The sequence below is a fragment of the Scardinius erythrophthalmus genome (genome assembly GCF_964197995.2).
Source record: "Scardinius erythrophthalmus genome assembly, chromosome: 6".
Lineage (NCBI taxonomy): Eukaryota > Metazoa > Chordata > Actinopteri > Cypriniformes > Leuciscidae > Scardinius > Scardinius erythrophthalmus.
Genome location: NC_138226.1, coordinates 11560814 through 11574141, shown reverse-complemented (window position 1 = coordinate 11574141; position 13328 = coordinate 11560814). Strand labels below are relative to the sequence as shown.

General features: G+C 36.4%; 1 protein-coding gene across 3 annotated transcripts in view; it reads right to left on the bottom strand.

Annotated features, from left to right (window-relative positions):
* Positions 1–13328, bottom strand: part of sema5ba (sema domain, seven thrombospondin repeats (type 1 and type 1-like), transmembrane domain (TM) and short cytoplasmic domain, (semaphorin) 5Ba) — a 139895-nt gene that overhangs the window by 49944 nt on the left and 76623 nt on the right. For all 3 annotated transcript variants that reach the window (XM_081367605.1, XM_081367607.1, XM_081367606.1), the window contains 2 exons: positions 10802–10901; positions 10263–10308 (listed from right to left, as the gene is read on the bottom strand). In XM_081367605.1, coding sequence (XP_081223731.1) covers positions 10263–10308; positions 10802–10901 — 146 coding nt within the window. The remainder of the gene's footprint in view (positions 1–10262; positions 10309–10801; positions 10902–13328) is intronic.

The window sequence follows — 13328 nt, the reverse complement described above, 5'->3', positions numbered from 1 at the left end:
CTTGGTGTGTGCAGTTTAATGTGTCTCTGCAATTGTATCTCACTAGTCTAATGAGGACACCGCACCATGTATGTGCACTAGCTCAGAATTCACACTTGGCTCCAATATTTGTGGCATAATTACTCAAACTTCATCTGTTCTAATAATGGTGGCGGCACCAAGCGCCCTGCCCCTGGCATCTTCATGAAATACTAGCATGAATTTTTCATGGAGGGATAAAATAGTTGGGATTATTTATACATAAATTAGCGAGGCACAGAAACAACGGTGGGCAAGAAAATGCATTCCATTCACTTCAAGTATTGAGGAAATGCTAATATACGAGCACAAGATAGGGCAGGATGGTGGAGAATTACCCAGTTTGCAGGCTGTGTGCTTCCGTTGATAAGGCTATTGTCTTGATGGCACATTACAAGTGTTACAAATGAAACGCATATCATAGGACACTGCACCTGTCCTCAGGGAAGCTTCAAGCACTTGTTACTTATCATTATGAAGACACATTTTCCTTTAGTCAATTTAAAATTAATCTTCCCATAACATGGTGACAAATGAATATTTACAAAATATACATCAAATATATCTCACTTAATCATACAAGGTCATAAAAATGCATGTATAATAAAAACAGAAGATTTGTTTTGTTAATGAATTATATAATATGAAAAATATGAATAATTGAAACATTTACACATCATTATGAACAAATTGAAGCACATTTTAAAGCAAAAGACTCAAACTAAACTCAAACCTTCCTGGCTTTTAAAGTACAGGCCTGGACACTGCAAACACTTTTTGATTTCATGTAAACTATATGTATTTGAATTTGTCTTTTTTTTTTTTTTTCAGCAGACATAGTTTTGAATTTAATAATTGTCATCTGTTTTCCAACAATTGTCTTATACGTGAATCTAAAGCACCTTCTTAAGCATCCGCTAAATGTAAAAAAGAGGACAAATTAACAGATAAAACAAAGCCTGAAAGTTGCTTTTGAATGTCAAACATAAATGTGCCATTTCTTTTACATTTCAACCAGAAAAAAAAAATCTTAATCATTCTTGTTTGTAAAAATGTAGGATAAAAATGAAGATCAATTTACTTGAAAAAGATATTAAGACTTGTCTTCAGGAACATCTTTAAAGTTGTAGCAAATCAAATCTTATCTTTCACAATTTTGGTTCTGAGGTTATGTTTTTTTTTTAAGATGTTTACATATTTCACCAGAAAACAAATCAAAAATACTGAACACTTATACTTGCAATGCAAGACTTGAGTTTATGTGCACACTCCCTTCCCTCCAAAACTTCACTGGTTTGGGAGGAAAATGTAATTTGCATAATCATTAAGGAGGCCCCTGATTAAAGTGAAATGGCTCCGCCCCCATCTTGCTGGCTGGAGGTGCGAAGGCTATCCGTCTCATTGGCGGATCTTCAAGGTCTGTGTGCTTCAATAGGCAACCCGAGGCACCGCCCTGTTTTGTCCTTTAAAAGAGTGCCCAATTCAAGCAGCCCCATCCCCATTTACCACCGCCCTCAAAGATGTGACATGACTCTCAATACCTTCGCCTCATTGTCTAAGAACGCTGAACCTTACACAAGAGGGCGCAGATCCGCACTCTACCCATCTCCTCCTACCCTCACGGCATTTGATCTACCAAAGCCGTCTCTCTCTCTTCACATTCCAGCACAGCCTTTTCTCCCAACACCATATTCACCATCAGAAAAACAGAGCCAGTGTAGCATGGGGGTGAACACCCAACTCTGTAGACCATGTTTTTTTCTAGGGGCGTGTGTGTGCCCAGGACATGCAAATAAGGAGCCCTTTGAAGGTTCACAGCTGTGCCGTCTGAACGGATTTACTTTAGGTTAGAAAAACAGGATGAGAAATAAAGCAACAGGTCAGTGTCTAATGCATAGCTCTAACAATGTGGTTGCACTACAACACTGGAATAAAAGCATGCAAAGTAAAGGCGTATGTGGATGTGAGTGATGGCTTTGATTTAAGAAGGCCATTTTGAGTGAACCCAAATGCCTCAGCGAATTACGAAACTCCCAAGCAAAAAGAGCAATCACCTACAGCACCACAGTGCTTTTCTGATACAGGTTTCAAATTTGAGCATAAATCTCAATAAATTTGATTAGATTTATCCTAAAAAAAATATATATATCTATATTCTGGGGGGAAAAAGTCTTCTCACAATTTTGTTTTTCCATCTCGTTTCAAATGTGTCTTTAATTTGGCTGGAAAACAAAAAGTTCTCATTAAGAAAATTATAGTTAATTACAGTGTTCATTTTTACAATGTTTTTTGATTTATTGTATTTGACAAAATACCATTAATGTAATAATAATATAATATTCCTAATTTAATAAGAATTTACTTTTCTACTTCTGCTTTTTACACTTTTCTTTATCATCTTACAGCATTTTGCCTCATCTTCATTATCCTTCACAAATAAATAAAAAAGTCTTTTGTTAACAAACATTTTCGTCAGTCATCTTGTAACAAGACTAACAATGGAATGCCTGCTGCAAGTCAAGTGAAATCCTTTTTTTCTTTAAAGAGGCATTTCCCACTGAGTTTCACTGCTGCAGTCTCCTTCTCCTGTCTATATGTCACAAATTAGCCCACCAGTGACAAAGACTGCATAAATAATTAAATCTGGGCAAATTGCAGAGGGAAATTAATCATGAGTGGGTAGGATGAAATCAGCCCATATTCATCAAACTCTGAGGTCAGAGAGTTGAAACCTGCACCTTGGGCGACCGCTGAGTGATCATATCAAAAAGAAGACGCTTAGTGTTGCTTTTCTTCATTTTGATCTCCAGTCTGGAGCATCCTTTTCCTAAGGCCCCAGCCGTCCCACGAGAGCCGAAATATGAAATATGTAGCGCGCCTCAGAGCTGACGCCGTGATCCTGCGAGCCTCTGTCAGATCATTAGAATAAATGAGAGGAGCAGCCACCATTGTGCTCATGCATTTCCATCTGTTGAGCCGGATGCTGTTTCATAATCACCGCAGAGTATTTGTGAACACTGAACATATTTCTAACCAAAACAAAACCAGAGCAGAATCTAAACATCTCTTGTTCCCAGCTGCTATTTGTTCACGTCGGGTACTTCCTGTTTTATTGGTAACAGCTGAAGAGGGCAGTCACCTCTTGACCACAGGGGTCTCTGTCCAAAGCAGCTGTAACAATGTCTACTGAATGCATTCGTACAGAGCGCTCTCATGGTATTGTCTGTTGACAGGGAGCAGAGACCTCTGTCTTGTCAATGCTGAGGGTGGCAGCTCGGATGTTTGCATTTTGGAAATAGACTGACCAGTGTACCCTTCAGTGCAAATGTGTGTGAATTCTGTGTGTAGAGTGAAGTTTTATTGATCTCTGAGGAGGATGGAAAAGATGAGGAGAATTTGTGATCAGCCATACTTTCATGTGTTACAAGGGATCATTCATCCAGAAGATCATTCTGTCATCATTTACTCACCCTCATTTTGTTCTAGACCTGTATGACTTCCCTCATCATGTATAATAAAAAGATATTTTGTAGAATGCTTTAACCACAATGTTTTGGCCACACAATGAAAGTCAATGGGGTCCAATGTTGTTTTGACTAAATGACAACAGATGTTTTAATCTTTCAGGACTATTTTTTTTATACCTCTAATGATTCTTTATAATTTGAGGTCGATTGGCTTCTTCTTTAAGAGAAAATCATCTGACTGGGTTTCTGATGGTGCTTTGGGCTCTGAAATGGGTCAGGACATTCAAAAGATTACCCATTTTTTACACCACCTTTACAGGTCTTGATAGCCAAATTGAAACATTGTGTTTAAAGTCAGGGGAAATTGTGCTAGAAAAAAAAAATCAGGCCTGACCCTATTTCGAGGAAATTCTCAAAGTAGCTCATTGTAGAACAACATAATAAAAGGTTAATCTTAAATGCTGTTATCTTGGCCATGCAAAAACCACCAGAAGGAAGGCTGTGACAGCCTGATTAATCTCTCAGTTTAGGTTTACCTGTATAGCTTTTCATTTATTTATTCGATGACAAGCACTGATTTATTACCAAAATACCTCATACATTTTCAGAGGCTAAATGAAAGATGCCCAGTTGCATGCTAGTGCTGTCAGCCATGACATTTAGGCCAATTTTAAAAAAGAAATGCTAAAGCAAATGTTACACACCAAAATTGATGCTTTCCTTAGTAAGAAAGACTAATGCAGTGTTATACTACTGTTCAAAAGTTTTGATTTTTGAAAAAATTAATATGCTCACAAAGGTTGCATTTATTTGATCAATTAAAAACAGTAATGTGAAATATTATTGCATTTAAAATAACTGTTCTATTTGGAATCTATCTAAGCCGAGAGGAGGAGCTGGGGATGGAGGAGGGTAATTAGCTCCTAAGAAACGTGATAGCTGCTGATAATACTAAAGGAGCTTATATATGAATACAGTGATATAAGTTATATAAGTTATGGTAAAGCTGAATTTTCAGCAGCCTGTCTCTTCAGTGTCACATGATCTTTCAGAAATCATTCTAACATACTGATTTGGTGCTCAATAAATATTTCCCATTATAAATGTTTCTGCCTAATATTTTTGTGGAAACTCATACATTTCTGTCAAGATTCTTTAACAAATAAAAATGTAATTTATTTGAAGGACACGTCTACAATGTTACAAAATATACTGTCACTTTTGGTCAATTCAGTGCATTCTTCCTGAATAAAAGTATAAATGTCTTTCAAAAATCTTACTGACCCCAAACCTATGAACAGTAGTATATAATTAGCTTCTAATACACAACAAATGACAACCTAGAAAAAGCAGCCGCTAGCCATTCTAATACAATTGTGTCCGATATAAAAAACATGACAATACATCAAACACTTCCCCACAGTTCACTTGTGTCTATGCATGAACTTGGACCACAAAACTATGAAGCGAATCAGACTGAGCAGTGGCTGGAATCCTCAGTGGCATTAAAATCTTATCCTTTTCTTTTCTTCAGTGTACTTTATGTACTTGCATGACACAAAAACAAAGGCAGAGAAGGAAGTGTTTGGCCGATTCCATTGAGAGATGGAGGCAGGATGTCATTATGAGTGTGCGTTTGCACGCAAGCGAGTGTGTAGTGGAGAGGAGAGATGATGGAGACTTGAGATAAAACAATGACAGATTCCACAAACTAACATACTCCTGCATGACCCATCTGTTTACATTCCGGTCCAGTCAAACCAAGTGCTTCATCTCATTCGTGGCTCCTCAGCAAAAGTGAATAATCCTTTCCCATAGCTCTTCATCCCCATACATAACATCACATCACTTCACAGTGACCCTGAGGTCAAACTTCTGGTCGTGTTCCATCTCCAGAAGTTCTGGGCCTCTGATGTGTCAGATCTAAGCTTCTCAACATTCTGAGACCCTTGGGTATATCATATCCTGCCATTCAGAAGTTTAGACACAGTTTGTTCTTTATTTTTACTATTTTCCACATTTTAGAGAAACAGTAAAGTCGTTGAGAATATGAAATTACACAAATGTAAATATAGGAATTATACATTGATTAATTTAAAACAAACCAAAAATCTTTGATATTTATTATATAAGCTTTCCCTTAGCATACTCACAAAATATGGTAACACTTTAGTTTAGGGTCCAGTTCTCACTATTAATAGTTGCTTATTAAGATAAATATTACTAGGATATTGGCTGTTTATAAGTACTTACAAAGCATATATTAATGCCTTATTCTGCAAATGACTATATTCTACATCCCTAATCCTATCCCATACCTAAACTTAACCACTAACTTACTAACTATTAATGACCAGTAATTAGGAGTTTGAGTCAAAAGTCTTTTGTTTTCAGCGTGAATGCCGCGAAATATATACTATAGAGGGCATACCCTCTATAGTGAGAACTGGACCCTAATCTACTGTAAAGAGTGCCAAATTCTTCAATAAAATAAATGTATTATAATAGTTGATGTGTATGTAGGCACAATTTCTATTTGTCTACAAAACATTTCAGGGATGTAAGCATAGGCCTCCAGATCAAAGATCATTAGAAACTCAGTCAAGTGTGTATAAACTTCTGTCTGGTAGCGTAGATCCTGGAAAACTCATACCCTAATACATCTGTCCGACTCAGTCTGTGCTTTTGTGAATGGAGAAATTATTCCAGTTCATTTCACAAAAAAGCATTTAGATGATGGCTAAACTTTTGCTTTTTTGGAACAGCATGGGGCACGATCATCTATTTTCACATTAGATACAGCCATAAAGTAAACGAATAGCCATGAGCACATCAATTGAATACTATAGGCTTTGAGAATGAATCATTATGATAATTTTGCCAGAGCAATTGCATTAGTAAGATATGACAGATTCAATAATGTATGTGGAGGCTCTGACTGGCTATATGCTACAGCCACAGTTCTGAGAGACTAAGTTCATCTCACATTGTAAACTGATCTGTGCAAATTTGGTTCATTTGCACAAATGTGTACCAAAGGGACGGAATCATCAGTCGAGAAGGAAAGAGAAGCTGACAGAAGTTGTGTTTTGAATTTATTTTCTATTGCTCATGTAATATAACCTACTTGCAGCATCAAGGAGTCTCAAGGAGGTACAGAGAGAGCTCAGTGTGTGGGTGGGACCCAATCACGGTACCTTAGGCTCCCCCATTGTGCCGACATAGTAACGGCAAAATCATCAGATGTTCCTGATCCCTTAAGACAGCTGGTCCCCCATGAGGCGGAAGCAGTGGGATCCTGCTGCCTCATGCATCTGTTTAGATCTTGGGAAAGAGCAGCCGCAACACAGGGCCCACAGACACCATGGACTGATCTTGTCAAAAACACTTTCTCAGGATAGACAAGTTTGGCATCTTTGGGAAAATAAGCCTAATGCTTTGATGATGGTGGTAGTTATATAAACATCATGGCATGCTTTTCATTTATCAATCGTGTCTATGCACCCTGGGTTGATTCATAATGCAGTAGTTGAAAATAATGATAAAAAAAAGAATGAAATCACCATAGACCCAGGTAAATCAAATCGCTGGAGTTCAAAGTGAGAAGATATACTACAAGTCAAAAGTTTGGTTTTAGATTTTAAGAACTGAAATGGAGATATGAATATGATATAATATACAAAGTTTCTGCCTATATATATAGGCAGAAACTTTGTGTGTCCAAGGCCGCTACTTTTCAAGAAATTGGAAAAACACTGTTTTTTTTTTTTATATATAATTAAATGCTGTGTTGGCAAAGTGGATATTGTGGCTTTATAAGGCCAGACACTTGCATGTGTCATTATATTATTATTATTATTATTATTACTAATATAATTTTACCAAAATCAAGCTCAAATGGAGTTACAAGGTTTTTGACCAGCGAATGTCAGACGTGTTTTTGATCATCATTAGAACAGCTGCAACTGAGGCAGTTGCATTACGTTTTCATCAATTTACAGGTCACAATGTTTATTGTAGCTATGTGGGTGCTCAGTTTCTCAAATCTCAAAGATGAAGTACACACAGGCTTTTGAAGACAGAATTGGCTATGACTCCACGACAAAAGCTAGACTAAGATACTCTTCTCTGCTCCTCAATGACATAAAACATTAGCCTTTTTATATAGCGAGTAAAGAAAACACTGTACTTATTCAAACCAGTTCAAGCACAGGCGGTTCACAATGCAAGCGGCAGATCCAGCATTCAGGATTGGTAGACGTGGATCAGCTGAGAGTCAGCTGATGAGAGCTTGACTAACGTGACCTGCCAGAACTGACGCTACACTTAATATATATAATATAAAAAAATTGTTTTAAAGAATTTCATATGCATGAATACATTTTACAAAACTAAAAGTATTTAAAAATCAAATAAGAAATGAACTCTAGTCAAGCGTGTCCAATGTTTGTGTTATACCGGGACATGGCAAATTTCCCTTATTCATAGCTTCACGGAAATGAGGACAGCAGGTGCATACCCATGGGTCAGTGCAGTGAATAACTCAAAGGGTAAGAATCAGCTCTTTGCACCCCATCCCAGCTTGGGTAAAGTTGAAAAGGCTAGTCTGATCTGTTGCTCTCTTCTGCCAACGGCAGCATGTTTGGCACCAAAACGTACATTTCTGAGATGATCTGGCTTTCTGTCAGCCCCATTACACTCCTGGCAGAGAGATGCAGGATAGCTCTAATGGTGTGGGGAGAAGGACAAAAGTACAGCAAGCAGAATGAAAAGATGAAGAATGTGTGAATGTGATGGGAATGAATGAATGAATGAGACATCAGTGTGCTCAGTGACAATGGCTTATTCTAAGAATAAAATGAAAGCGTATAATAGAATCTCTTGCTGCAAGATATGATATATAGGTGCTGACACCTTAACAAAAATGTTCATGGTCGCTGGATGGTAACCAAAGCATCTGCCAAAAATACTTGTGACTTTTTCATTGTTATCCGTAAATTTGAATTTTGTCCTTGTTTGTATTTAAATGAGCTTTTGTACACTTGTAATTTTTAGCCCTGATGAAGGCCTGTGTGCCGAAACGCATTGGCAAAATAAAGAGCAATATCTTTTCAGCTCCATTTATCTGACTATTTCGATCTCTACATTTCTCAAGAGTCGCTGGTATTGTCCCCAAAATACTAATTACGGCAGCTTTTGTTATTAAATTAAAATGAGAGCAAATTTCTATAAAAGATCTAAATATGTAGTAGCTTCTTTAATTTGCCCATAAGATAATAATAATAATAATAATAATAATAATATAAATAAATTAAATTAATACAAAAATTATATCTCTTTAATATCTCAATTTCTTCTAGCAAGATAGCAATGATATTAAAGGAAGAGCAAATGAAGAATTTTGCTTAAGACTCAATGTTGAAAAAAGTTGTCCTCAATATTTTTGTAAAAACTGGTACATTTTTTCAGGATTCTTAAACTTAAAAAACAGAATTTAGTTGAAATAATTATTAGTTTTTACTGTCACTTTTATTCATTTAATTGCTGAATAAAAGTATTAATTTCTTTTAACAAAAAAAAAAAAAAACTTTTGAAAAAGCTTTTGAATGGCAGCATAAAATAAAATGTTTCTCATCACTGCTATCGAGACCAAGAACTCAAATAAGTCTCAATATCTATGAAAGTGTGACCTTAGTCATTTTATTTGATTTTTCATTTCATGGATTAACTTTAGTAACACTGACTCTATAATTACGATGTTTTGTGAATTGGTTTCAATTCAGAAATCCATGCTTTGTGTTGTCAGGTTAATTCTGTCACCAGCTGATTTCTTTCATTTATGGAATTTCCTTTAACTTCACTCTGGTATCCAGTGTCTCATTCCTCAACTTGCATCTTGCACGTGCCCATTTTAATATTCTCCCCCAGTGTGCTGTTTAGGCAAAGACACTCTCAAAAGCTGGCAAGGTGCTGCTCATCGATTTGGACTCTGCCTCCACTTGTGATGCTCCAGTTACTCGAAATGAAGAAAGATCTTCCTTGTTTATTCACAGTTTGGGATCGCCCAGGAGAGATACACAGGCGAAGGTGAGATGGAGGAAAATTAAATTGCACCTAATCCTCTCCACTGGGACAGCGGAGAAAACTGCTACAAATTTAGTAACGCCATTGAAACAAAACACTAGACGCAGACATGGGAATATGTGAATGGAGTGACTTATTTAGTCCCTGTTTGTGCAAACAGATGTGCATTTGGGTATTTAAAGTGAGAGAGAATGAAACTGACTGCTACTCACATTTTATTTTCAACCACAAGCTGCTTCATGCATGAAACATCAGTGGTCTTCGAGTGAGAGCATTCAATAAATGTGTGGTGCATCTCCCAGACATGGCAGAGAGATTACTGGGGAATAAAAGAGATATATGCAACCACAGGAACAGGTGGGAAAGCCACCACAGTCTCATTTCATTGCTTTATTTAGACCTCAGACAGTTCTGGCTGACCTTTTTGGGGTTTTAGCACCAAGCCAGAGTAAACTCTTGGTCCATTTGCCCCCTTGCTCTTTGTGCCAGACAATGCCACTTTCTTTGAAGTTTGTCCAGGCGGTTTTGGGAGCTGACCCATTCATTTCAGAATCAATAACCATAAGCCAGCACTCTCTAACACCCAAAGGCTTGATAGCCCTAGCCAAAAAGTTACAAAGGCCACATCAAGCAGGAATCATGATCTAGTAGAAGAGAGTGAGCGTTATTAAACACTGTAGGTTTGTATCTTACCTGTATTAGTGAAATGTTGCTTAGATTTAGTCTGAAGAGGTAGTTTCTGCAGACAAAATGAAAGAGAGATTGCAAAAGGTTAGTTTGATATAATCGATCCACTGGAAAGACCCAATGACACATTTCATTCAATGAAAATATGGTGAGAGAAATTAAAAATAATTGATATAATTTTAAATATTTTTTCTTGTTGAATAAAATAACTTTCATTACTATTTCCATAACCAGCATAACAATTTGAAACACAAATGATAATGTGTAGTTAAAATTCACGCAAAATAAAATGTTAAAAAAGTATATATTTATATATTTACACATATTGGCTGTTTGCTAGTACTTATAAAAGCACAAGAAAATAGTTCGTTAATAACTACCCAATTCCTAAACGTATCAACTACATTACAAACTATTAAAAAGCAGTAATTAGGAGTTTATGGAAGCAAAAGTTGTAGTTTATAATAGTTAGTTTAGAGTGAGAACTGTAACCTAATCTAAAGTGAGAACTGTAACCTAATCTAAAGTGTGACCTAAGTTTTTACCTCGCTCCCACTATAAGTTCATTCCTGGTGAGGTCAAGGGTCAGTTGGGAGTAGTCCCTTACACCAGGATGGGAAAAAGTGGAGATCAAAGGACTTAGAGCTGAAAGACAAAAGAAAATCCAGGTATATTAGTGATACAATAAGAAATTCCCCTCAAAAATGTCATAAAGTGATTGCCATTTGACAAACCTTTAAAGTTCAGATATATCAGAGCATACAAAATGAAATTTCCCTCCCTCAGAACTCATGGTTTAGCATAAAAGATGGATTAAGCTAAATGAGTTACGCAATGGAGGTCACTAATCCGGGAAAATGCTTGTAGTTTCTTACCATGAGTTCCCAAGAACATGTGAGGAGGACCAGAGAGCTCTGCTCAAATCTAGCTGGGCCTCTTCAAGGATACTGATCCTAATTCAAAATGACACTTAGTCAAATCTCTGCTTACCCAATAAATCTCCGAACATAAAAGCGCTGTTTGATACAAAGTTTCAGAAAATCAAAACAATTTGCCCTGGCAGACACTTACAGCACAGTCTGGGTCTATTGAAGTGGAATTACATGAGACAGAAAGAGCATTATGTAAATATAAAAACCACTTGATCTATTGTTAACCTTAATGTGGCTTAGTAAATGGGATTTCACTGTAAAGGAACCAAAAGATTTGTTATCCTTTCATACAGAATAGGATTTCTCAGCAGTATTCTGGATATGACAAGGCCAGCTAAAATACAGAAATCCTTCCCTAATATTACATAATTTCGTTTTCAAATGTTATGTGTACTCTGAGGGTTCATATTGCATTGCAGGCTCAAGTATCACTTCACTCAGAAGTGATAAAGCACAACTCTTACCATTCATGACCAATTAGTCTACAAAAATAACTCAAAATCCAATGTACTTCACAAGATTAAACTTCCGGAATAAAACAACAATAAACATTTAATATATGGGAATGCATAAAGTAAACAAAAAAAAGTAAATTGTTAATTGTATATGTTAATGGTATATGTGTGAATTATATAAAATTCTAAACTAAATTCAACAAAAAACGCTGTTTTTCACCAGCGTATTTTTGCAGCTTTCTCACAATATTGGTCAGTGCAGCGGTGAAACTGGTTTCCATTAACAAGACATCCATAAATACCACTTCATACAGTCCGAATCTATCACAGGGGATGGAGTCACCCAGATGCTGGGGTCATTCAAAACAATCAGTGATTCACATGGGAACATGAATCACATGAATGTAAGAGTGTGTTTGCATAGAATTTACAGGAAAAGATGGAAAAACCTTCTGCTATGCCACTAAATTAATATATTAACAAACTGAATGCCTGGGACCATTATGGCTATATTATTCAGGAATTATTTATGGAAAAACAATGACGGCAACAAACACCGTACTATAAATACTATAAATCTGTACTATAGGCCTACCCCATCCACAAGCATCCATCTCACCCGTGTTAAAATGTTGTTATGAACTTTGATCACTCTAATAGAACGTGTTCAGAGAGAATCATATAACATTTTATTGGATATCATTCATCAAGAACAGTTACAGCAGTCTTACAGACAGTGATTAATGACTGAGAGGATCAAGACAGGGTCTATTTTATATAAATATATATAACTGTAGTACAAGCTTGAAGCTTATGGAGTTTATCGATCCGTTACTGTAGGTCAGGAGTGAGACAGCTCACAGTCTATAATATAATACAGGGGTTTCCAACCTTTTATGTCAGCAAACCACTGACCCAAGTTATTTACTTGAAGGTTAGGGCTTTTTTACACCATAAGAATTTATATAATGTTAAGCTTTCAATAAATAATTTGAATGGTTGCAAGTTCATTTGTAGGTCGTTTCATTTATGAAAGGTGAAAAAAAAAAACATTATGCATAAAGAAAATAGTACTCATTTTGGCTATGTTCACAGTGTACATTTTGGGGATTGGTAACCACATTTACTAACAGGTGTGAGTCTCGAAATGAGCACACAGCAACTTACAGTAGCATCCGAAATCCGAATACTGTCTGTATGAACGGGAGTCAAGCTCATATTCTCTTACCATTAACCATAGCGACAGTGACCAAAGTAATATCAAAGATGTCAACGTCCATAAAACTGAAAAGTCTTATGACTTAAAGGGATAGTTCACCCAAAAATGAAAATTCTGTCATTAATTACTCACCCTCATGTCGTTCCAAACCCGCAAGACTTTCGTTGATCTTCGGAACACAAGTGAAGATCTTTCTGATTAAATCTGAGATCTTTCTGTCCCTCCATTGATAGCGACACACGTTACGCAACTACCACTTTGACGCTTCAAAAAGTAAATCTTAATCTTAAAACTAATTCATATGAATTTAGCGGTTTAGTCCCAATTTTTCTGAAGAGACTCGATCGCTATATGATGAACAGATTTAATTTAGGCTTTTATTCACATATAAACATTGATCAGCAACAACAGCGCTGAATGAATAATGATCTGCTTTTATGTAATTTTTCCTTTTTTATTCAAAATA